The 24,181-nt window shown below is 34.6% G+C and overlaps 2 protein-coding genes across 2 annotated transcripts; both read left to right on the plus strand.

The window, feature by feature from the left end:
* The first annotated feature begins 2,405 nt into the window (after nt 1-2,405).
* On the plus strand, nt 2,406-9,542 carry LOC143542826 (DNA gyrase subunit B, chloroplastic/mitochondrial-like). Its single transcript, XM_077035317.1, has 21 exons — nt 2,406-2,622; nt 2,699-2,861; nt 3,645-3,725; nt 3,806-3,919; nt 4,019-4,075; nt 4,158-4,259; nt 4,808-4,958; nt 5,040-5,116; nt 5,673-5,783; nt 6,008-6,078; nt 6,202-6,343; nt 6,424-6,522; nt 6,614-6,742; nt 7,272-7,386; nt 7,500-7,567; nt 7,672-7,785; nt 7,870-7,986; nt 8,237-8,290; nt 8,364-8,469; nt 9,104-9,234; nt 9,336-9,542. Exons 1-21 carry the CDS (start codon nt 2,468-2,470, stop codon nt 9,402-9,404), a joined length of 2,226 nt encoding a protein of 741 aa, XP_076891432.1. The 5' UTR covers nt 2,406-2,467; the 3' UTR covers nt 9,405-9,542.
* A 5,141-nt stretch (nt 9,543-14,683) lies between these two features.
* LOC143542827 (trihelix transcription factor ENAP1-like) lies at nt 14,684-16,110 on the plus strand. The gene has a single exon (XM_077035318.1). It carries the CDS (start codon nt 14,919-14,921, stop codon nt 15,852-15,854), a length of 936 nt encoding a protein of 311 aa, XP_076891433.1. The 5' UTR covers nt 14,684-14,918; the 3' UTR covers nt 15,855-16,110.
* Nucleotides 16,111-24,181: the final 8,071 nt, after the last annotated feature.

Here is a 24,181-nt window from a genome sequence, read left to right on the forward strand (position 1 = left end):
TTCAATTACGAAACTCAAATCTAACAACCGGTCGGAAAGATTACATGAACAACACATAATCCACCTATGGTTGATTAAATTAGACTAAGTTCAAGTATTCCCTTGATTTATGAATTTTCAACCCAAGTGTAATATTAAAATAGTTGCGTTAACAAATTATTTATAATATTACTTAACAAGAATATCAATTCATAACAAATATTCAATCTTTTCAAATCTAAACATGAGGATATGTGTTTAACCAATTTTCATGTACCATACAAGAATTATTTTAACTATTTATAGATTAAAAGTTATAAAGTTGCATGAACAGCATTTATAAATAAATGATAAAATCAATAGTCTTTCAACATAACAAGATGTACCATTTATAATTCTTGTATATTACTTTCAATTGTTTAAACACAATATTTCATCAAAGGATAACCAAGAATTAGTCATTATTTTAACATAAAATTATCATATATTAATTTCAACCATCAAAAGTTGTCAAGTTTCATCATGGGTTAAGGTGATATAAAGAGTTTTAACTCATGATAATTATAAAAGATACACCAAAATAGAATAATATAACATTCATGTTTAATATTAAGATAATCTAACCAAGCTAGATAATTATGATGATGCTAAGACTTCTTCTTGATGTTGTATGAAGATTCAAGAGCTTCTCTTTTGTTACTTCAATGGATTATGAGAGTGAAAATGGGTGTGTTTTTCTCCAAAATTGTGCACACCAAATGAGCAACATGCATGGTCTTTATATAGGCTAACTTGTGCACAAGGCATGACCCATGCTTAGTAGGGCATGACCCATGTTGGTCCCCATGTAGTACACCACGTGCTCCCTAGTTGTACTCATTGGAATATAGCTAGGCACGGGGCATGTTAGGTGTAGGCATGGGCTGTGCTGGTCACTCAAGCATTAAATGCGCATGCTACTGATTGTACTTTCTTGGCCGACATGATTGGCATGGGGCATGCCTGGGTGAGGCATGACCCTGTGTGTCTTCAAAAAGGGGGGACAAATGTACTGTGTACTCTATTTTGTCATCTTCTGAGGAGGTGTGGGGCATGTCTGGCTGAGGAATGGCCCATGCTTAGCTGATGTATCTTCAGATGGACATGGGGTATGCCTGGATGAGGCTTGGCCCATGCTTACTTGATAGACTTTCATTTTTCTTGATTATTTTATTTGTTTTTCTTCATATTTGATTTTCTAAGCTTATTTTTCCTACAAAAACAAATAGATGCTTATTAGAACCGATTCTCAATAATATTATCACGAAAATAACATGAATCGGATATAAAATGATGCAATAAAGATATATTAATAATTATACGTCAACTTGCTAGTATGTCCACACTTATAGATTAATTCAACCTACCACCTCACTAGTTGGCGGCTAAAAAATTTAACTGTTTTTGTTGGCTTAGCATGTGGTATTCAAGTAGGCTTAGTTGGCGCTTTTTAGAGTGCTTGCTTTATTTTATCAATTTTTCTAACATTTTGAAAATATTTTAAATATGTTTTTTTAATCTTAAGAAAAACAGTAAAACTCAATTTTCAATCAGCCTATATATTTCGTTATTTCTTCTTTCATTGCATAATTTTCCATCTGCTTATGTTCTACACACTTAAACCTCCATTCTCCATAATAGATCAACTAGTTTATATCTTTCACCATATCTTTAATTTAATACATAGCCGACACCTTTTACGTAACACAACTTATGAATTCAAAATTTTGAAAAACGTGTAGGTTAAGCCAATATGTATAACTTGCACACTTAGCCAACATCTCTTTTACGTAACACAACAGGTTTTGAATTTAAAATCTTGAAAATGTGCAGGCTAAGTCGAAACTTACACACTTAGACCATGTGTAGTGGTGGAGGGGGATAACGCCCTCTACCACCTTCCTCATTGGCTAGAACCTTTTTTGACCAAAGTCAACCCCATTTCAGCGCATTCTACAAAATGCACATCCCCCCCCCCCCCCAAACGCCCCCATAGCGCTCTAGGGGCGATGTGCCCGGTGCTGTAGGTCTTTTTCTCCCTCAACATCGTCTCATTACGTTTGGTCTTGTATCAAACACCTTTCACGGAGTACAATAACTTTTGATTTTAATTCTTGGAAAAAAAACGTAGAGTATGCGCACAATTTACAAGCTTTCCCAACACTTAGCTTCATCTTAGTCTTAGTCTCTTAGAAGAAGTATCCGGTTAAGCCGGCATCTAGTCATGTTTATAAGCTTTTAAGAACCTAAAGTTTACCAGTTACAAATGTGAAAAATGTAAAAAGAAAAAATTAAAATAAAGAAAAGAAGTAGGGTATATGAAAAGTAAATAAATTCTTCATTCCCACCCAATTCGACTGCTACCAACACCATCATTATCTTCTTCTTTTCTTTCTGTAAAAATCAAAGCTTGAAGTAAAACCCTATTTCTTTCTTGATGTTATACTAAATGGGTCTTCTTAAACCTCACCATTCATCTTCATACTATCACTCTGCTCTTCGCCGTCTTATAATGTCTTCAAGATTCTTCTTACCCACTCATGCAGCAGCCTTCATATCCTCTGTTTCACCTTCACCACCGTCTCTCTTTCTTAAACCCCCCAGGTATAATTATTTTCTTTAAATTACTATCTTGTTACTAGTTTTAAACCCCCATTTGTTGTAAAAATTTGATTTTTAGGTCTAATTTGGGTGTGAGGACATTATTGACCAGCAAGGGTTTAGTTCCTAAGGTTAGGGTTTTAGAACCTCCCAGAAGTTTTATGTCCACGTCTTCAAACTCGGTTGCGGATGTTCGGAAGGCGAAAGAGGGGCTGGAGAATTATGGGTCTGAAAATATTCAGGTGAATTTGTTGTTTTCTTGTTTCATAGTTTGAACTAGTTGTTTTTTATCAGCGTTTTTGTTATTGCAAGTTGAAGAATCACAGTAAGATAATTAGTTGCTTAAACTCATAAAAAAATGGTTAAAAAAAATAAATATTATTTTGACTTAAGTAACTTGAAATGCTTTGCCTTATGTATGAAAGCTGATTTTTGCAATATCATGTAGAAACATCAGCTTTAGTTTCATTTTTAAGCATCTCCCAAAATAAACTAAATTCTCAAATTAACAACTACTACTTTGTTTGTTGAGAGTCATGCACAGTATACATGCCTATGTGATAATAAATAGCTTGGCCTCGGCTTGTTTTGAGCATTGTCTAAGTTCCAGCTTGGCTCGTTAGTGGTTTTTCAAGCTCAAGCTTGGCTTGTTTATTATTTTTTAAATAATATATATATGTTTATAACTATTTATATATATGCTAATTATATATTTTTATACATAACTTAATATATGATGTTTAGATATTCTTATCATATTATTATTATATTTAATATACTATTATATAAATAGTAGGCTTGTTTAGGCTCGTGAGCAAGCTCAAGCTCGATAAGTGAAGCTCGGGCTCATGCTCGTTAATTAAACAAGCTTAGTTTTAGGCTTGAGCTCCTCTAATCTAATCTTGGCTTGTCTTGAGCTTTTATCCGTCCGATCTCGAGTAGCACACGAGTGTCAGTGGCTTGGCTTGTTTACACCTCTAAAATCTCTAATATGATAATATCATATACTATCCTTCTCATTTCAGATATTAGAAGGTTTAGATGCTGTGAGGAAAAGGCCTGGAATGTACATTGGAAGTACTGGGTTTCGTGGTTTGCATCATCTGGTATCCTTTTTTTTGGATCATAATCACATTACTTTTTTCCTTATCTAATACTTTAATCTTTTTTGTATAAATGAAATCAGGTTTATGAAATATTGGACAATGCTGTTGATGAAGCCCAAGCTGGATTTGCATCAAAGGTTGATATTGTCTTACTTGCAGACGGGTCGGTCTGCATAACCGACAATGGACGCGGGGTATGCACTTGTATATTTTTCGAACGAGTAAAATCTTTTTACACAAAAATGATTATCAAAATAACATTGTTAAAATGAATTTTCACATTCATGTTACAGATCCCGATTGACTTGCATCCAGGCTCAAAAAAATCAGGGGTGGAGACCGTGTTGACTGTATGTTGATCTTTTTTGTTTTATTTTATATTATTTTTGTTATTAATCAGTTTACTTGCTAACATTACTTCTAACTTTGCAGGTTTTGCATGCTGGTGGAAAATTTGGTGGGGCCAGTAGTGGTTATAAAGTCTCAGGTGGACTACACGGTGTTGGTTTGTCTGTAGTTAACGCGTTGTCTGAGGTGCTTATTTTTATAGCTTTCAATCCTTTTGTAATTTCTATCATAGAGATTTACAGTTTGTTTTATGGGCATTTAAATAATGATCCCCTTTATTGATTTTTCTTATAATCAAAAGCTTACATACAGAAAACCCGTTGTTAAAGATCATGAAAGCTTTGATTCTTTTAACCTACAAACTGTTCTATTTAAGATTCTGAAAGCTTCAGTTTTCAACTAAAGTACTGTTTGAAGTATAATTAAAACCCTAGAATTTTACCAACAACAATCATTTTCTATAAAAAGTTTTATTGAAGATAATAAAAATCCTCATTTTTTATGTTTGAAAAATAATTAAAACCCTAGGATTTCACCAACAATAATAATTTGTTCTGAAAAGTTTTATTAAAGATTATGAAAAGATTCAGTTGTGTACTAAAAGAATGTTTGAAAATGAATAAAGCCCCACCATTTTTACCAACAACAATCATTTCTTATGAACGGTTTCATTAAAGATTATGAAAAGCCTCAATTTTTACCAAATCTGTATTCTATTTATTTTTTGAATGCAGACATTAGAAGTAACCGTTTGGAGGGATTTTAAGGAATGCCATCAAAGCTATACGCGTGGAAAACCTCGTAAACCTTTAGAATGCAACGATCTTACAGAGGATTTAAAAGATCGTACCGGGACATCTATAAAGTTCTGGCCAGATTCACAAAGTATTTTTTCTCGTTTGTTACCTTAATGTTAACTTTTAGAAATTTAATTCATGTGCTTATAATATATAACTTGTAATGCAGTATTTACCTCTGGAATGGAGTTTGATTATGACACCATTGCTGCACGTGTTCGTGAGCGAGCTTTTCTTGTCCCCGGGGTAGGGTCATTATCATCTCTTTGAATTTTGCTTAGATGCAGGCGTGTAAACAAACCTTGCGAACACGAACAGAGCATGTTTGTATCCGTTCTTTTAATTCAACCGAACAAACAATTAAATACGAATAACTGATGAACGGAGTTTTCTTGTTTGTGTTTGTTCCTAAAGAAAATGTACATGTTCGTGTTTGTTTATGGTCGTTCATTAACAATATAAATGAAAGGTTCACGAACTTAAACAAATTGGTTTCAACAACTTTTTAGTCCCAAGTGTATTTTTAATACTTAAAACCTCCTACATTGTTTTATTTAAAATGTTTAATTATTAATGAAACAATACAATTTCTGTAATAGTATTAGAGACACTAATCATATGTAGGCGTGAACAGTGACCTATTTTGATATGCTATTTTCTATCCATTGTTGACTTACGGTTATTCTTGATGTTTTTAATATTTAGCAAGAAATGTGATTCTTGTTTTTCATTTTGATCATGTAATAATTTGCTTATTTGACTAGAATATATATTAATTGTCCTGATTTTTAAATATTGGCAGCTAACTATTACTATGAAGAAAGAAGATAAAGATCCCGAGAAGAACCGTTACGACGAGTATTGCTTTGCTGGCGGACTTGTAGAGTATGTGAAGTGGCTAAATGCTGATAAGGTAAGTTAGTTGGACTGGTCAACGGTGGTCAAACTCTTGTTGACCCATGATGTCATGTAGATGTAAACTATTATATATAATGGTAACTGGCAAGGATTTAAATGGTATCATAATTAAATAAAGAAAATGTATTGTGAAAAGGATATATCAATAATGATCCATATTATAACTGTTATTGAATAATGAAATAACTTTTAAGTTTAATTTTGTTGTTTGTGATTTAGCAACCACTTCACGACATCTTGAGTTTTAGAAAAGAAGTAGACGGGATCACTATCGATGTAGCTTTCCAATGGTAAATCACTACTGCTTTTGTTATCTTCACGTATTTTTGTATTTTTCACTAATTATTGTAATATAATAGTATGTTTATTATCTACATTAAGTTTATGAAATTAACTTGAATTTGTGTGATTAGGTGTTCGGATGCATATTCAGATACAATGTTGGGATACGCTAATAGTATACGTACTGTTGATGGTGGGACCCACATAGACGGTATCAAAGCTTCATTAACAAGGACTATTAATAACCTTGGAAAAAAGTCAAAGCTCATCAAGGTATTTACATATATACCTTCTTAAAACACTAAAAGATATCATATAATCCATTATTATTAATGTCAGTACCATGATTGCAGGAAAAGGATATCAGTTTGAGTGGCGAGCATGTGAGGGAGGGGTTGACTTGTGTAATCTCGGTCAAACTTCCAAATCCAGAGTTTGAAGGGCAAACAAAGGTAATTTTTAACATCATACATGTTCACTTGTCAGTTACCTTTTACTGAGATTTTGCTTTCTTGTTTTTATTTTTATTTATTTATTTGAAAGACGAGATTGGGAAATCCCGAGGTGCGAAGGATCACTGATAGTTCACTTCAAGAATTTTTGACTGAATATTTGGAATTGAATCCGGATGTGCTTGACTTAATACTCTCAAAGTCCCTTAATGCTTTAAAGGTATGCCACATCTTTCAAAATTATTAATATATAAAATGTCATCATTATTACTTTATGTACATAGTAGATTAAAAGGAAACGGCTCAAATGGGTTGAACGGGCTGGAAGCTTAAAATGTATTTTAAATGCATACATGCATATACAACCACAAATTGTTTTCTGACACTTTCAAAGTTTGATCATTATTGAAATAGTTTATTTGACACTATATATTTAACAGTTGTAATATTTTTGGACACAAATTGTCCAGTCATAAGATATATCAAAAATACTTGTTTTGATCCGTCCTTAAACTCGCCTGACTCAAACCGTTTTGACAAAAAAAAAAAAAGCTTTGGGTCAACCCAACCCAGCTTCGTTTTGACTCACAAACACTTGCTGTTTTCGCCTCAACCCAATTATTACCCGTAAACCATCTTGTTCGGTAGGAGTGTGCAAGGGTCAGTTATGTTGGTTATTCCAGTTTCCTAGGTAGGAAGATGATTTTAGAACAAAATTATGCTGCTATAAGTCATGCTTATATCATTAGGCAGCTCAAGCAGCAAAGCGGGCTCGGGAATTGGAGAGACAAAAGATTGTTTTAAAAGTGTCGTCTCTTCCAGGAAAGCTTGCTGATTGTTCAGCCACAGATCCTGAAAAAGCTGGTATTTTCCACTTGTTTTACTAATTTTTAATAAAATATTTCTGCTACATTGTTAGTTGTAGATCTTTTTATTTACCTAGGTATAAAATTTATAAAATTTGTCACATTTTGCAGAGATATTTATAGTTGAAGGAGATTCAGCAGGTGGAAGTGCCAAACAAGGCCGTGATAAGAACTTTCAGGTGTGTGATCATCATTAAATATGAAGGCTTAAACTTTTTTATTTTATGAAATTTGAAAATTTAGTGATGGGAGTAATTATGTTCTTTTTTGTTTTTGCTTTCAGGCTATTCTTCCTTTAAAGGGTAAAATTTTAAACGTTGAAAGAAAAGATGAAGCCGCAATGTACAAAAACGAAGAGATTCAAAGCTTAATCCGTGCCCTGGGGCTTGGAGTGAAGGTTATACTTTTCGCAAAATCATGTTTTTTTTTTCACTTTTTTGTTCGTTGGCATTTGCTGACTTTTACTAACCTTGTGTTTCAGGGAGAGGATTTCAAAAAAGACAGTCTACGCTACCATAAAATCATTATCTTGACTGATGCTGATGTTGATGGTGCTCACATTCGAACGTTATTATTAACATTTTTCTATAGATATCAGGTATCTTTAAATTATTTATATTTAATTCTAGTTTTTCATAAACCTTTTCTGTTTTGACTTTTGTTCGCCTCAACACTTAGTCTAAGTAAATGTTTGATCTTTTTTTTTTGGTCAATTTTTTAAATAATCCCTTAACAAAGACAAATTAAAGAATTTTTTAAACCAAATTAATAGGATTTTTCAAAGTATTGCAACTGTAATGGGAGATTTAATTCTTTGTTTTAATTGTTCACGTGTTCTGCTTTTGCAGAGAGCTTTATTTGATGAAGGCTGCATATATGTTGGCGTCCCGCCCCTATACAAGGTTTTTTTCTCTAAATGACAAAAATGCCCTTTCCCGACAAGCGTTGATTAATTTTTGGTAATTAATTATTCAGGTTGAAAGAGGGAAGCAGGCATTTTACTGCTACGATGATTCAGAACTCAAGAAACTTCAAAGTTCCTTCCCTCCAAACGCAGCATATCATATCCAAAGGTTTAAAGGTACACGGCAATTAATAAATTATTCATGAAATGTTATTTAAGAAACGAAATAGAACTTTTTTTTTATTTTAGCAACAACTCACAGTTAATTTTTCAAAGTTATTAAGTTAATTACTCGGATGGCCTCGTGGTTGGCCCAAATTGCATGTTTGCTTTTTAAGTTTGAGAAATAACATGTATGTTCCCCATTGATGTAAAGTGTTTTTTATATAAATTTAAGGGTATTTTAGTCGTTGCACATGCAGTTAACTTAAAGAACTAACGCTCATTCATTCCAAGGACCATGTGTGTTACGCTTTAGAAACCATGGGGTACATACATGTAATTCCTCAAACTTAAGGACAAAACTTGCAATTAACCCTATCTATTATTTTAGCAGTCAACCTTATTTTAACTGATTTTACCTTTTACCTTATTTCTTTAATTTGTATATAATTAATAAATGTTATACAATATACGTCACATAGCATGTACATAAGATGCCACATCAGCAATTTTTTAAAATAATTCAGCATAATATGAATGAATGAGCGTTTCTTTTTCAAACAAAAGATGCAAGTTTCGTTTCTTTGTCAGTTTAGCTCGTGCTGTAATAGTATATGAAATGTGTTGTTGAAATGATATAAAATGTTAGGGCTTGGAGAAATGATGCCAGCACAACTATGGGAAACCACTTTAGACCCAAGCACGAGGCTATTGAAGAAACTGGTTGTTGAGGATGCAGCCGAAGCGAACGTTACATTTTCTTCACTCATGGGGGCTAGGGTAACATTCCAATTATTATCATTATTATAATTATTAAAGGTATCCACTTATGGATATAAAATTACCTAAAGTTATTTATGTTTTGGTATCTAATGATTTAGGTCGATGTGCGTAAGGAGATGATTCAGAAGACAGCCAGGAAGATTGATTTGGCACATCTTGATATATGAACTTACAACATGTAGAAGGTATCTATTTTGTTAAATGTACAGAAAACAAGAGTTTATTTAACTGACAGCTGAATGTGTTAGATGCATACCTTCTCTCTGTTTTCAACAAATATTTGCTAAATTATCTCCATTTGCAAACTATGTTGCAAAAATTTTGTACTAGTCTTGCGGCTCTTACATTTTTTGTAATGTCCCTTTTTTACGTTTTGCTAAATGTATGCGTTTGCGCACTTAACGGGTTAATTTGGGATCTATTAATTGGTAATGTTGAACCGTACCTATACGACTATAATTGATCATTCAAGTTGACTTTGACTAATTTGGTCAACCAATTTATCAAACTCGATTCATTTGGTGATTTTAACTCATTTTAACAGTCTATACAAATTGTGTAGGTTTGCCATTCTACCAAATATTAAAACTGAACAGACGTCAATACATAATAGATTCACGGAATATCTGAGATGATGTAACAATTCAAAACGATCAACGAACTGCTGTATGCGTGTGAACACAAGTGATAATATCTGAGATGATGTAACAATTCATACTTCCCGTAATATGTACAAACGTATGCTAGTGATAATATGGGTTATAGTATTTCATGCATGTACGTACAGTTAGGATTTCTTTATTAAATATTTACACACAAGTTAAAACCATATAATATTATTTCTGCTACGGCCTAACCAATAATATGGAACTAAACAAGAACTTAAACTTAGAGTTGGTTATTCAAATTTAATATTTAGGTTGTTAAGTTTAGTTATAACATAACGATCAAGCTCTTTTTTTAAAGCTAGAGTTTGGCTTGTGAGTTGTTTATCAAGTTTGGGCTTTGCTCATTTATAGTTTTATTAATTAGTTATTTAGTTTATTTATGTTTTTCTTTTAAATTTTGAGAAAAACCTTAAGCGGGCCAATGCTCAGCTCGAGCTCGGTTGTGTAGCGTTAAATTAATGCATAGAAGTCCAGAAGAGAGAAAAACTTTCAAATACTTGTTAAGCCTCACGAGCCACCCATAAACGAGCTTTATTTTCAAAAAAGGCCGAGGTCGCGAGCGTCTCAACTCGTCTTAACCTAATACCGCCGAAGGTTCTATAATAAATGATCTAATTGGACTAACGAAGACTATGGATTAATAAAAAGTAACATGGGCTTTATATTACTAAAGCTAGAGGTGCACAAAATACCCAGTTTCAGACTCAGCCTAGAACACGTTCCTACCCGTACCCAACCTGTGGACAATTATGGTTTAAAGATTTGTGATACTCTCTTTGAAAAGTATTAGCCACACGTTACTACAAAACCTGCTACTCTAAAGATTTAGAACTAGATAAAAGGAAATAGGTAATGAAGAGTCTAGAAAGCCAACATTACTTCTAGCTTACTAGGTACATACACGTACATACATCTAGACATGATTCACATAAAACTAGATACAATAATTCGTTCTATTTTGATCAAAGATGTAATGAATCGTTTTCAAACAATGTAATCGAATTATGATTTGACTTTGTATTTTCTAATGATCAGATACCATATTTTATTGTGTACTCTGAGGGGATCCATCAGAATATTATAACGTATGGTTGTAGGAAATTTAACAACCGAAAAAAGTTGAGCATATTGAAAAATAAATCACAAAATTAGCTTAACCACTTAAATATAAATGAGTTATAAGACTTTAAATAACTTGCGGTCACAATTAACAAGAGCTAGTTATTTACAAACCCTCGTACAAAAATGTATCTTGACAACAATGGGCTTTTTAGTAATCACATGGGCTTAAGATATAACAACAAAAATAAAAAAATAAAAAGTCCATGACTAGTGTAAATTGTATAACCCTAATACTGTTCACTTCTATATATATATATATATATATATATAGAGGCTTCTTGAGTGTAACACTCAAATATTCGTATTGCTCTTTTGCTTGCTGCTGATCGTGTAAGATTTTTCGGTTACACGGCCATGCAACGTCATTGAATTTCGTTTGTTTATCTAAGACTTTTGTGTTGTTTTGGTTTTGTTCATTTTTGTTCGTTTACTTTGATAAGTTAATCATGTATTTGTGATCTAAGTTAAAAGTTTTTTGATCGCTTTCAATTGTTCTTTCAGTTAAAGTTAAACAAACAAATATAAACATGTCGTCACTATATGCTACTATATTATGTTTATTATTTCTTATGTATGTTTAGGATAATGAAGACTTTCAACGTGTCGCTTTCCTCCGGAGGATCATGGCAATGGATACGATATGGCTTCGCGGAGAAGTACACTGGGATCGGTGTTGTGAAACATGACTTAGAGGTGCCTGTGACTATTACATTTTTGGAAATGAAGAATCTTGTTAGAACTACACTTGGTTTATCCAGTGATGAAAGTTTCACACTATCTTACCGTATTCCTGACGAGGTTTGTTTTGATCCAACAGCAATGGCAATGCGGCTTAATATTGATAACGACGAGGACTTTGAGACGTGGGCGCGATTTCGTAAATCAAATTTGTATGTTATCAAAGACAAAAAGAGGGTTAGTGGTGGTACTAGTTCTACCGTGTTGTGATGATCTCTATGAAGAATTTGAAATGACTGTTAAAATAATGTCTTCCTCCAATTATGAAAATTTGAGAAGTATTACAAAATATGGTTTAATGATTTAAGGCATTCATGTGACCTTTAATATATTGGTATATAGAATAAGAAGAGACTACTTATTTGGACATGGAGTTATGATGTAATAACTTGGTACATACTCATATTACTATTTAACATTGTATTGCATGGTATAAGAAGATGCGTAGAATATTTGGGATCATTGTGCACAAATTGTGGATAGGAGTGTAAGATGCCTTTTCTATTTTTAATAAAATATAACAAAATTGATAGATTGAAGAAACTAAAAATAAGTTCTTCAACGTGTTTTTTGGTTTGGGTTGTTTGGATTTTTGGTTGAGAAAAATAGACCCGATAACTGGCCCATTTAGTGGGAGGGTAGGTCACATTCGGGTTATTCAAATTTGGGTTATTTCGTGTCTGGTTGTTCGGTTTAGATGGAAATGAAAAGAAATTGTTTTTTTCTTCAAAAAACATTTGCAAATATAATTATGCAAAAAAGATATCATCAATATTCAAACATGATTTGACCATATGATATGATAATGTTCGAAAGTCTGAAAACAAAGTAAAGTTTTAAAACATAATGTTTCAAATACCAAAGGCTCCAAACCAAAATGCATATATGAAAATAAATGTTTGGGTTTTTGGTATGAAAAATGGCAAGACCTTGACTTAGTGAGCCAAACTGGAAGTCGATGAGAAGTAATGGCACATTGATTTTAAACGGTACGTTACTCATAATTTATAGGAATTTGAAAGGTTTAACCAAATATGGTTTAGAGATTTGAAATACCTTTAATTGGTTTATAGAATTAAAAGAGACTATTCATTTATAGAAATTTAAAAGGTTTAACCAAATATGGTTTAGAGATTTGAAACACCTTTGAGTTCTTGGTATATAGAATTAAAAGAGACTATTCATTTGGACTTAGGAGTTATAAAAAAACTAAAATTTTAAAACCTAACTCACATCAACACATAATAAATAGCAATTTGAGATGTTGCACAAATGCAAAAGGTTAGAGCATCTTTTAGAGGTGCACAAATTATTAATTTATTTTGTGTCTAATAAATCAAACGGAATACATGGTTTGAAAAACTAAAAAGGTAAAAACAAAATATAGAGCTAATTAAGTGGTTTGATGAAGAATGTGGATTGCAAGGGTCCCATAATCTAACTCTTTATTTAATTTGTTTTTGTTTGTTAACTCTTTATTCCAATAGCTTACAGGTCGATTTACTCAAATTTAAAGATCGATTTTAGTCAATTTACTCAAATTTAGCATGTATACTAATAAAACTATAAAAGTGTGTTACAAACCTGACACCCTATAGGCATATATCCCAAACTAGTAACTTTCTCAAAGTTAGGTCTACTTTTGGCAAACCACTAGGACCACTTGCACAATTAACTCAACAAAGTTATATAGGTGACCTGGACTTTGCAAATGAAACTATCAGCCGATGGGGCATAGACACTTCCACAACGCATGGCAACTTGTGGGTCTTTAAGCGGCATGCGAATGTCAGTTATTTGAAAGAGAACTGTTGTGACAGTGCTGTAAAATAATGTGCATCATCCAAGATCTAGAAACAAAAAAATTGGATCAGAGATTCTCACGGGTGGCAAGTGAGAGCGCGTGAAGGCTTTAACGTCGATGATTTGTGAGGGGGTTGCGGCGCAGCTTGTTGCCCGCTTACCTGCCACTTCATTGTAAATCGTTTGGATGTTTTTATGAAATATAAAAGGAGCCAATAAAAAAAAATTTGTGAGGGAAAGCCGTAGACTGTGTCAGTCATGGTGACAATGTGAAAGGTGGTATGCAATTGCAAACAATAGAAATAAAAGGAAGGTTAGATACCCTAGTCATAACGTGACCCACACGAAATTGAAAGGTTGAGAGAGAAAGCGAGGTATGGAGTATTTTATGATTTGATACAAACAAGATTTGAATGTTATGTGTTCATCCAAATGAAAAATGCGTAAAAGTAGATTTTGAGGCTTAGACAATAACCATAATGTACTTTTAATGGGCTAAAGACTAATGAGTTTGATCCCTAAGATACAAATCCCTAACTAAAAAATCTATACATACTCACCTACGTCCGGTTTATTAGTCAAAACCAAGGATGTTTTGGACAGACTCACTAATGAGCGGACACATTGATTTTAAAACTTTACTCTAAATAAATAATATATAAAGTTCTGAGTAAGTTTGTATAAATTTTAAGAGTGATGCCACATCAAAGAGTTTAAAGTTGTTGTAGTGGAAAATCGTTTGTCCCATAAACCTTCTACTTTGCTAAGTCCAAGGTCTTGTGTCAAAATCTTGTTAAATCGGAATTTTTTGTAATTAATTGCTTCTTATAAAACCGTCGTTGTTAGTAGTTACTATTTAGAGTTTTTCCTGATGTTTTGGTCGAAAATGCAATGATTTGTTTTCAAAATATGATAATTCGTAAAAAACAACTTTATAAAACTTGTAATATTTTTAATTTTTTTATGTGTGTTTCAAGTATCATGTCTTTTTATTATAACATTGTGGTAGTTTATAATGTTCTCCGACTCAACAGATCAAAAATAAACAACGTTTGATAATGCAAAATTTGAAAATTGGAAAATAGTAAAATGATATATGTAAGTTACAAACAATTGTAGAGAAACCTTAGAAGGAAAGGTACAAGTGAAACAAAGCCACCCGTGCAAACCCACACCATGTACAAGTCACCAAAGCGTGAGTTCCACGTCGGAGTGGTAGCCGTACATCGCCGATCAAACAACGGTACCGACACCGACGCATCACCCACTTGTACCTTTCTCTCTCTCTCTTTCTATATTTCTATTTCTCTCTTTTCCCCCAAATCATTCACCGATTACAAACCCTAGCTCATGGCCGACGACATTATTCCGATCAACTCTCCGTCACCGGGATCCCAGACTCCGTCTTCCCGTCCGGTTCCGTTCCGAGAGGATTGCTGGACGGAGGATGCCACGTGGACTCTCGTTGAAGCCTGGGGCCGCCGTTACGTCGAACTCAACCGTGGAAACCTCCGTCAGAAGGATTGGCAGGAGGTTGCTGACGCCGTTAACCTCCGTCACGGCGTTACGAAGAAGACCAGGCGTACCGATGTCCAGTGTAAGAATAGAATCGATACGTTGAAGAAGAAGTATAAGGTTGAGAAAGCTAGGGTTTCAGGATCCGGATCCGGATCCGGATCTGGTTCTAATTGGCCGTTTTTTTCACGGCTAGATACGTTAATCGGATCCGCTAGGGTTTCAGGATCCTCGAAGAAGTCGTCCTCGGCGTCACCGCCAACCGCCGTGCCGTTGCCGTACCGGAAGCCTCCGTCCACGATGACGTCATCGCAGACTCCGCAGCCGCAGTCGATCCTCCCGATGAAGCGACCGCTTCCGGTGGCTGCGGCGGTGGACGAGTCGTATTTTAGGAGGAATTACTCGGCGGTGGCTGCCGCGGCCGCGGCAGCCGAAGAAGACGGGACGGACGATGAAGTGTCGGTCGGGAGTAGCGACGACGAAGGCGCGGCGAGAGGGAAAGGCGTTGCGAAGGAAGGTGGAACGGGAACGGGAACGGATACAGACTCGATGAAGCGGTTGGCGATGGCGATTGAGCGATTCGGGGAGATATACGAGCGAGTGGAAGGGGAGAAGCAGAAGCAGATGATTGAATTGGAGAAACAGAGGATGCAGTTTACTAAGGATTTGGAGGTTCAAAGGATGCAACTGTTTATGGATACTCAAGTTCAGTTGGAGAAGATTAAGCAGGCGAAACGAGCGGTTTCGGTTGAGGATGATGTTTACAGTTAATGAATTTAAGGTATATATGAATGATATTACTCTGAATGATTTTGAAGAGGATGGTGTTTAACTGTATGAGTAAAAAGAACATAAATTGGTACCAGTGATAATTTTTATTATTATTATTAGATAAGAATATCATCAATTCTGTAGTTTACTTCTATTGAATATGAAGGAATTTGGTCTCTTTTAGCTTTTGGCTTTGTTTAATTTACATTATATGATTGCATTTCATGATTTATGATCCTATTTTGATAAAGAATGCATCAAATATCCTTTTATACATTCATACATTAGATGGATTGTATAGACCTGTAGTTTAAAGGTATGAATAAGCATTATCTGCAAGTAATTGTGTGAATATTGAAGTAGATGATATGGGTCTTTTGTTCTAAATTTATTAATAAGACTTCCTGTAGAATAGTGCATTTTGGATGTGAATTAAAATCATATTCCTTCATGATATGATCGTCATGATAATGTTTCGACGAGCAAGGATTGTACTAGAAAGGCACGCGTTAAAATACATGCGTGCGGGTCAGTTTATATTTGCATCATCAAGTTCATCACTGATGTTATGGGTATACTAAAGTGTAAAGGAGAAATCAGCACATCTGTTGTTCAATCTCAACCTACTTTAACAAAGGTTAAGGTTAGACATATGAATACAAGGATTTGGGTATGTCATGCTAATGCTATATAATGGGTTAAAATGAAGGCAATGGTTATTCACATACCCTTTTTTGATATTCGTACACCCTTTTAACACACATTTTATCTTCTATGTACACCATTTCTCAGAATGAATTATAGCTTGATAAAGTTCAATCAAACATCTAACACTACCCAAGAAACTTTGTAAAAGTTTGGTTTTTTAGCTAAAGGTTAAAGTTTAAGCTCGTGTTATTTCTTTAATACAAGCTACTTGTTCAAGGTTCACCCTACCGGCCGACCTTAATATGTAGATGTCTATACTTACAACTAATTAAATTTGATTGTAAATCTGGATATAAATAAGTGAAATGACCATGATGAAGAGTTGTTCACACTGAACACTTTTACGTGTTTTTCCATTGTGCTTCTTAACATATTAAATAAAAATAATATTAAATGCCATGATTTTTATTTTCGAAGGATTATCAGGTATTGAACTTGTCATTGCGTGATTATTAAGATAAAATATAGATTGTTACTATTTTCATCTTAATGTGTGAAAAGGTCAGTTTATTGTAGGGATGGAAGTTGAAAATAATAACAATCTATTAAGACCATCTGTAGTCCGTGAGTTATGGCGTATAACGTTGGAGGCACACCGCCCCTCCGGCGTTTTGGCTTTTTTTTGGACGTTTTAAAAAATCTATCCGTTGGGTTTGGTTGGGGAGCCGTTGGGTTTAAAAAAAGAAACTTTTTATTAACTAAAACTATACTATAAAAACAAACCAACCCTCATTTTTTTAAAACATTCCTTTCTCCCTCTTCTCTACCAAATATATTTTTACAAAAATATTTCTACTACAATACTACCAAAATGTTTCCGAATAACAACCAAAATGTTCTCGGTTTCGGTCAATTTTCTCGCCAAGGCAACATAAGCAACCAAAATCCACAACCGAACCCATCTACCGCCCCGATGCCAACCGTCCCCGTCCCTCAATCCCCGTATCCGTTCGAAGCGTATATGGCCGCGTACATGGCATTTCTAGGAACCCCTTTACCAAATACGGTGCCCGGTTTCCAAAACCCAACCACAAACATTTTTGCCGGTTCGGGTTCCCAACCCGACAACGAGTTCGTGCCGGAGACACAACCCGTCCCGGAGACCATCGGCGGTTCGAACCAACGCGGACGTCCGAGGAAACACGCAAAGAAGCCCGCCGGCGAAGCTCGGGCTAAAAAGACGGTGATACCGTGGACTATGTGCTCGTGCGTACTATGTGCTCGTGCTTGGTGCGTGATATCGGAAGATGCCAAGTGCGGTAGGTTTTGTAAAATACATATATATTTTTTTAAATTTCTTAGAACAAACATTGAACTTGTAATGTTTTTATTTCTTTTAGCGAACTATCAAAAACGGGGGTATCTTGGCGCAAAATTAAAGAGTTGTTCTAAGAACTTGGCGGGGACTCGCGCCGAGAAAAAGATTCCTTACAGTCGAAATGGAACGACATAAACACCAAATGCATGGGTTTCCATACGGTTTACACTCGGATGAACCGGACGAGGAGTAGCGATGTCTCGGACGCGAAAGTCATGGAAAACGTGTTGACAGAGTATCAACATAAGTTTCATGGGGGCCTTCAATTACTTTGGCATTTGGAAAGATTACTTGAGGTTTCACCCAAAATGGGGCGGGGTTATGGATACCAACGCCGAAGGTGGTCCGCGTAAAAAAAGTCTACAACATTGTCTTCGGTTAATCCGGACACGCCTCGTCCGACGCTCGAAACTTCAACCTAAGCGATATTGAAGCCGGGAATCCTTATGCGGATATTACCGAGATGCCTCGACCGGGGGTAGAAGAAGCAAGGGAAAGGCGAAAGGGGCCGCGTCGTCGTCGGCAACGGGTTCGAATGTCGAAATGGAAAGTCATTTTAAAGAAATGAACATTCGACTCAAAGATATACAAGAACTTGGAGTTAAACGTCTTCAAGTAAATTTGGATGCCGTCGAAGTACTTAAAATGAATGAATTGGACAACGACATCGAGGTTCTAACAAAGAAGTTATCCGAAGACGACCCGAGAGTCCAATCTCTAAAAGCAATTCGGCAAAAGAAAATTTTTGAAAAATACAACATGTAGTCTTATTAATTTAGTTTTTATTGTATTTTTTAATTTAATGTATTTTTTTTATTTTAATTTAGTTTTTATTTGTGAGTTTAATGTATTTTTTTTAATTTTAATGTAGTTTTTTAATTTAATATCTATTATTTAAATGAATTATTTATTTAAAAAAAAAACAAAAACAATTAATGGTGACTGGGCGTCATGTGTCGCATAATGCCTGGGGGTGGGGCTTTATGACTACACCATGTTTTTGTATAAAATCATAACCCTGGTAAGGCGTCACGTGATGCATAATGCATGGAGGTGGGGCTTTATGACTACTCATGGTCTAAGTGGACTCACAATGAAAATCCTAGCTGATTGTTTGTTAGGTGATTATAGAAATTACCGAGTCATACATGGAAATAACCTAACAAAAACGAACATTGGCGATAATATTATCTAACTGAAAACATATTTTATAAGTTCATATAGGATGGACTGTACAATATACTTAAAACTTTTAATGCATATTAACAATAACACACGTGTAAATTTTAATGGTACCTTGATTGATTAAAAGGGGGGGGGTCCTTTTAATTACAATATAGAGGTGGATAAGCGGGCAACAAGTTGCGCCGCCACCCCCCTTTTGATTAAACTAGTTCGTGTAAACCAACTTATATACAATCATAGTAATGTTTAAGCGTGATCATGACTAAGCACACACTAATACTCTAATTACATTTTTGTGGATATAGAAATAGATAATTAAACCCTGATTATACTTAATTACACTTAAATATGTAATTAAGCTAAGCTAATACAATAATCATCATCTTTTTCATTGAATGTTTGTTACCGAGTTCATGCTTTTGATGGATGGGTATTAAAAGGAGAAGTTAAATACGATCATGTATAAGTCGGGTGTTAAAATGAGGTGTTAATAGACACACCCGGGCAGTTTATTACTTATCGTCCCCTCAAATGTTACAATATGGCTTTTCTAAACTTACCATTTACACCCAAACCTTGTCTTTCTTCTTTCATTTTTATAACCACCATGTCATAGACACGTGATTTATGGGCCTAATAGATGATAAGCTCTACTTATTGATACAACTACTGTCTAGTAGTTTGAAAACCTGAACCTGGACCCTAAAACCAACCTGACCCTACCCATAATGTAGGGGTCGCATACATTACGATCTTAACACCCATACCCAAAACTGAACCCAATTATATCCATATCCCGAAAAAACCTGTGGACATAGGGTATATTGTGTTGACATGCAAACTTGTTTAAGGTGATTAATGACTATTGTAAGTTTGTGTAATAATTTATCGAATGTTGGGTGATTTGAACTTAAAACGATATTATCAGAAAACAAAAACAATATTATAAAAAAAAAAACAAAATCCAGACCGATACAAAATCAAAGTAAGTTCAACCAAAACTTCACTAATCACAAGCAATTCACAAATCAATAGAATCATTATATATAATCATTATTATTATTATTTCTATCAAAGTTATCACTTATTTTCAAAACCGAAAGTATTATATAAATATAAACACAGTAACTAAAGACCATTCGGTTTAGCCGGGTGATAGTCAGATAAAATATTTGGTGTTTCTATCTTGGTGTAACTGCCTGAAAGACTTTCTACAATTGCCATGTCCTTTGACGGTTCAAAAGCATCAACACTTGTAAATTGTTGTATAGACGGACGTAGAGGTTTCTCCTAAAGATCTTTAAAGCCTTCCAAAGTAACGTTTGTGTAACAGGTAGCACGAACAAGTTTATCTAGAGTTTCCAGTGCCAAGGAAAGATTTTTATTCAGAGCTCTCTTTGCCTCAACAACATTTTAGTGTTGGTGCATCAAAGGAAGTAGAGTTTTTATCTCTGAAGCTTCTAAACCTTCCAAAATAAGAGTTGTCGTTATCTTAGCTTGCTTATCACTAAATCTCTTTGTTAACAACTCGTCATCTGGATCCACAACTACCATAGTTGCACATGACCTAGTCGCAAAAATGTAACAATTCGGGTTTCCTCGTATTTCATTGTAACCGTTACCCGACCCATTTACGGGCCCGGGCTTTCTCATCAATAAAATTTCCCGCATTTATCGAGTTTAAATTGATTATATTATTATTATTATTATTATTATTTATTCATAATTATAACTTTCATGAATTGGCAAGATTCACCCTAAAACTAAACTTTTAAATTATGTTGTAACTATCCTTAAACTATAAGGGCTAAAAGTGAAATTTAGATTAAATAATATTATTATCAATTATATTATAACAGGCTGGTCCAACCAACCCTTTAACTCGACCCATATACCCATTTTACAACCCGGTTCCTATTTGGTGATCAAAACGCGGATTTAGTTCAAAACTTGTTTGGTAATTGGAACATTCGAGTAATATGCGACCTCACCGTCATTATCAATTAGAAAATTCGGCCAATTCGTTAATATCTTCTAAGTATAATCCAAACAAACCCTAAAAATCGATTTCCTATATAAACGATTGTTTTGCTTCAATTAAAATCACACACATAACTCTCACACCATTGCCTTTAATACCCCTTTAATTAATTTGTATTAGTTTTGCTGTTTACTTGCTCATTCGTAACCTTATTTGGCTGGCAACTGTTGTACTCAATACATCCATATCCAGGTAATTGATTAATGCAATATGATCGCAGTAATGATATAAACGAAAGCCCTATCATCTATTATCACAACATCTATTGCAACCTCCGTCCCCATAACGCTAGAACTGAAGCGCCGCAAAAGGTCTAATCCTTCTTTCTTCATATCCAAGTATTCTTCTTATCATTTGTATTCACATCTACTACCAAAGCAATATTAACAACCGGAGATTGTTTTAATCCACCGCCGGACCAAAACTCTCCATGAATTCTTTGGTAACCTTTTCTCCAAGCCTGGAGACGGTCATCGTATCACAGTCTTTGCAAGAATACGCCTCTTCTTTACCAAGTATTTTGATATTTCTGTTCCCTTAAAATCATGTATTACCAGCGACGACGGTGGCGGAGGCGGAACATTATTTTCGGTGATTAAAGAGTGGGTATCACCGGACGGCACCAGAACACCATAGGAACGCCGCTTGATTAGTGGAAGTAAACCGACAATTAAATCGATCCCGCCAACTTTTACAATTTTTTTGAAGCCATTATGAGATGATGGATGAATGTAGAGTAGGTAATCGAATAAATTATTGATTGATTGGGTAATCAAGAAGTGATTGAAAACAGTTATGTTGAAGCCACCTTGGCGTCTCCACCACCGCTTTCTTCACCCAATTCGTTTGTACGACCGCGGTCATCGGCTACAATCTTAACAAGCTCTCGGCGCATCATTCAGAGTTGTGCCTAAACAAGACTGGTTCGACTGGTCTTATCCTCCTCGTTGTTGAGTATCGAAAACACAAGTAGGTTTATCTGAAAGTTCTCAATCTTAACAAAAATAGAAATACGAGAGAATTTTCTGTCTTATCCGATAAATCATTTGCGTGTAACCTGCGATATAGGTTTATCTGAAAGTTCTCAAACGATTCAGAGATTAATCCAGGCTGCTTATTAATCAAGAAGATTGAAACCAAGATCACAACTTTGAATAATTGATTGAATTCATTATCCATGTACACAAATTAAACAACACATTTTTCTCAACACCCCAAACATGGATAGTGCTCCCAACGTCCCTATAACATTAGAACCAAAGTGGCGAGTAAGGTCAGACACTTATTTCTTCAAATCATAACATTAGAATCAAAATTCCCCACATGGCCGACGTTGAAACATATGAAAAGGGCATTATAACTCGCCATTAAATAATAACAATAACAACAAATACAGCTTCCTACAGCCGATCAAAGTCGCCCAAAATTCCACCAACAACTAGAGGAGACCTCTAGTCGAGCCACTCGTGAGCTCGGATCGATATAAATCTCGAACGAATTAAGCCGGGCGTTTTCAAGCCCGGGCCATTTATCTGAAAAGCTCGTCGAGCCTTGTGTATTTTTTTTTAAGTTTAACCCCTTTCGAGCTTCCATGCATTAATTCCAGACTACACAATTGAACTCGAGTTGTGTTTTTAGGTCCGTTTAAAAATAACCAACAAACCAAGCTCGAATATTTGTACATTTAAACAAGCCCGAGTCGCTTAAACCACAACTATTAATCGTTTCCGGCCAAACAAGATTTCGAGTGAGGTTGTTTTTATTCGAATCAACAATACCCACCCCACACATATAAAGAAACAAATTTTATTCGAATTAAGAACAAAATAATATTCTCCCTTCCCCTAACCACAAAAAGAAACAAACTTTCAAATTCAAAATCAAGAGGTATTAGTTAATCACCTAGAATGTCGCATGGTTGACAGATCAACTGAGCAATCCAACGAACAATTGATTCCCTCACCTTTGGGGTGTTTGGGATTGCTTATTTTGGTCTACTTATAACTATAGCTTTTTGAAAAGTTAAAAAGGTGGTTGGGAATTTTATTGTGTGAGGAGAAAAGTTGATAAGACACAATGTTGTGACTTAGAGCATTCACAATAGCTACTCTATAATATGTGTGAGAGTTCTCTAAATTATTTTAGAGGGTTGTGAGTGGAGTATAGAGAAGATTTTAAAGAGATAAATTTTGAGTAAATTTGGATGAACATTGTTCATCCTCTATTTATTTTTAAATGTATTTGAAAGTGGTTGTGAGTGAAGCATAGAAAATGATCATTATAAAGATGTAAAAAAATATTATGTAATTGTATACGAGAGAGAAAATGTAGTGTTTTTAGTGTAATTATAGCGATAGAAATAGAGAAATTGTCGAGAATACTCTTTTAATTTTTCTCAAAAGTTAGGAGGTAAAATAAGGAATCTCAAACATCACCTTCAAGAGAGAGAATACTATTTAAAAGAAAATTAAACGGGCCTAGCCCTCTTCAACGTGGCCAATTTAAACGATACAGAATTTTATTGTTTTTATTATAGCAGGTTGATCACGAAATCAATATGTTAAGCCTTCAAACATCACATGCTTTCTTGTAATCAACCATTTATGCTACATCATAATCAGGACCATAGCCTAGTTGAGTTGAGCTAAATCGGATTGGGTTCAGGCTCAAAGTTAAACAACCTAACGAGCTAATATGTTGAACTCAAACCTGATTCGTAAAGCTATTGAGTTCAAGGCCCGTTGTAGGCAATTCGTGTATATTTATTGGTGTGTGAGTTTTCCGTTCAAAACGAATAATAATTACGCAACTAATATTTAATTCATCATACCTTTGCATGTTAACCCTTTGGTATGTAATCATTATCCTATGTGTGTGTATATAACATAATATAAGACTTTTAGCGTACACATGATACATAATTTTTATGTTTTCATCCAAACACTGAAAAAGTTTTCATCTGCTTAATTTAAAAATCACCATAACCAGATAAATTGTTTATGTACACAATCCCAAACACCATCTTTAAAATTGTAATAAAATGTACACTTGCGAATAAATCAATTTCTAAATTAA

This window comes from Bidens hawaiensis, unplaced genomic scaffold (genome assembly GCF_021521415.1).
Source record: "Bidens hawaiensis isolate Kalapana, Puna unplaced genomic scaffold, B.hawaiensis_p1.1 tig00012997_1, whole genome shotgun sequence".
NCBI classification, from domain to species: Eukaryota; Viridiplantae; Streptophyta; class Magnoliopsida; order Asterales; family Asteraceae; genus Bidens; species Bidens hawaiensis.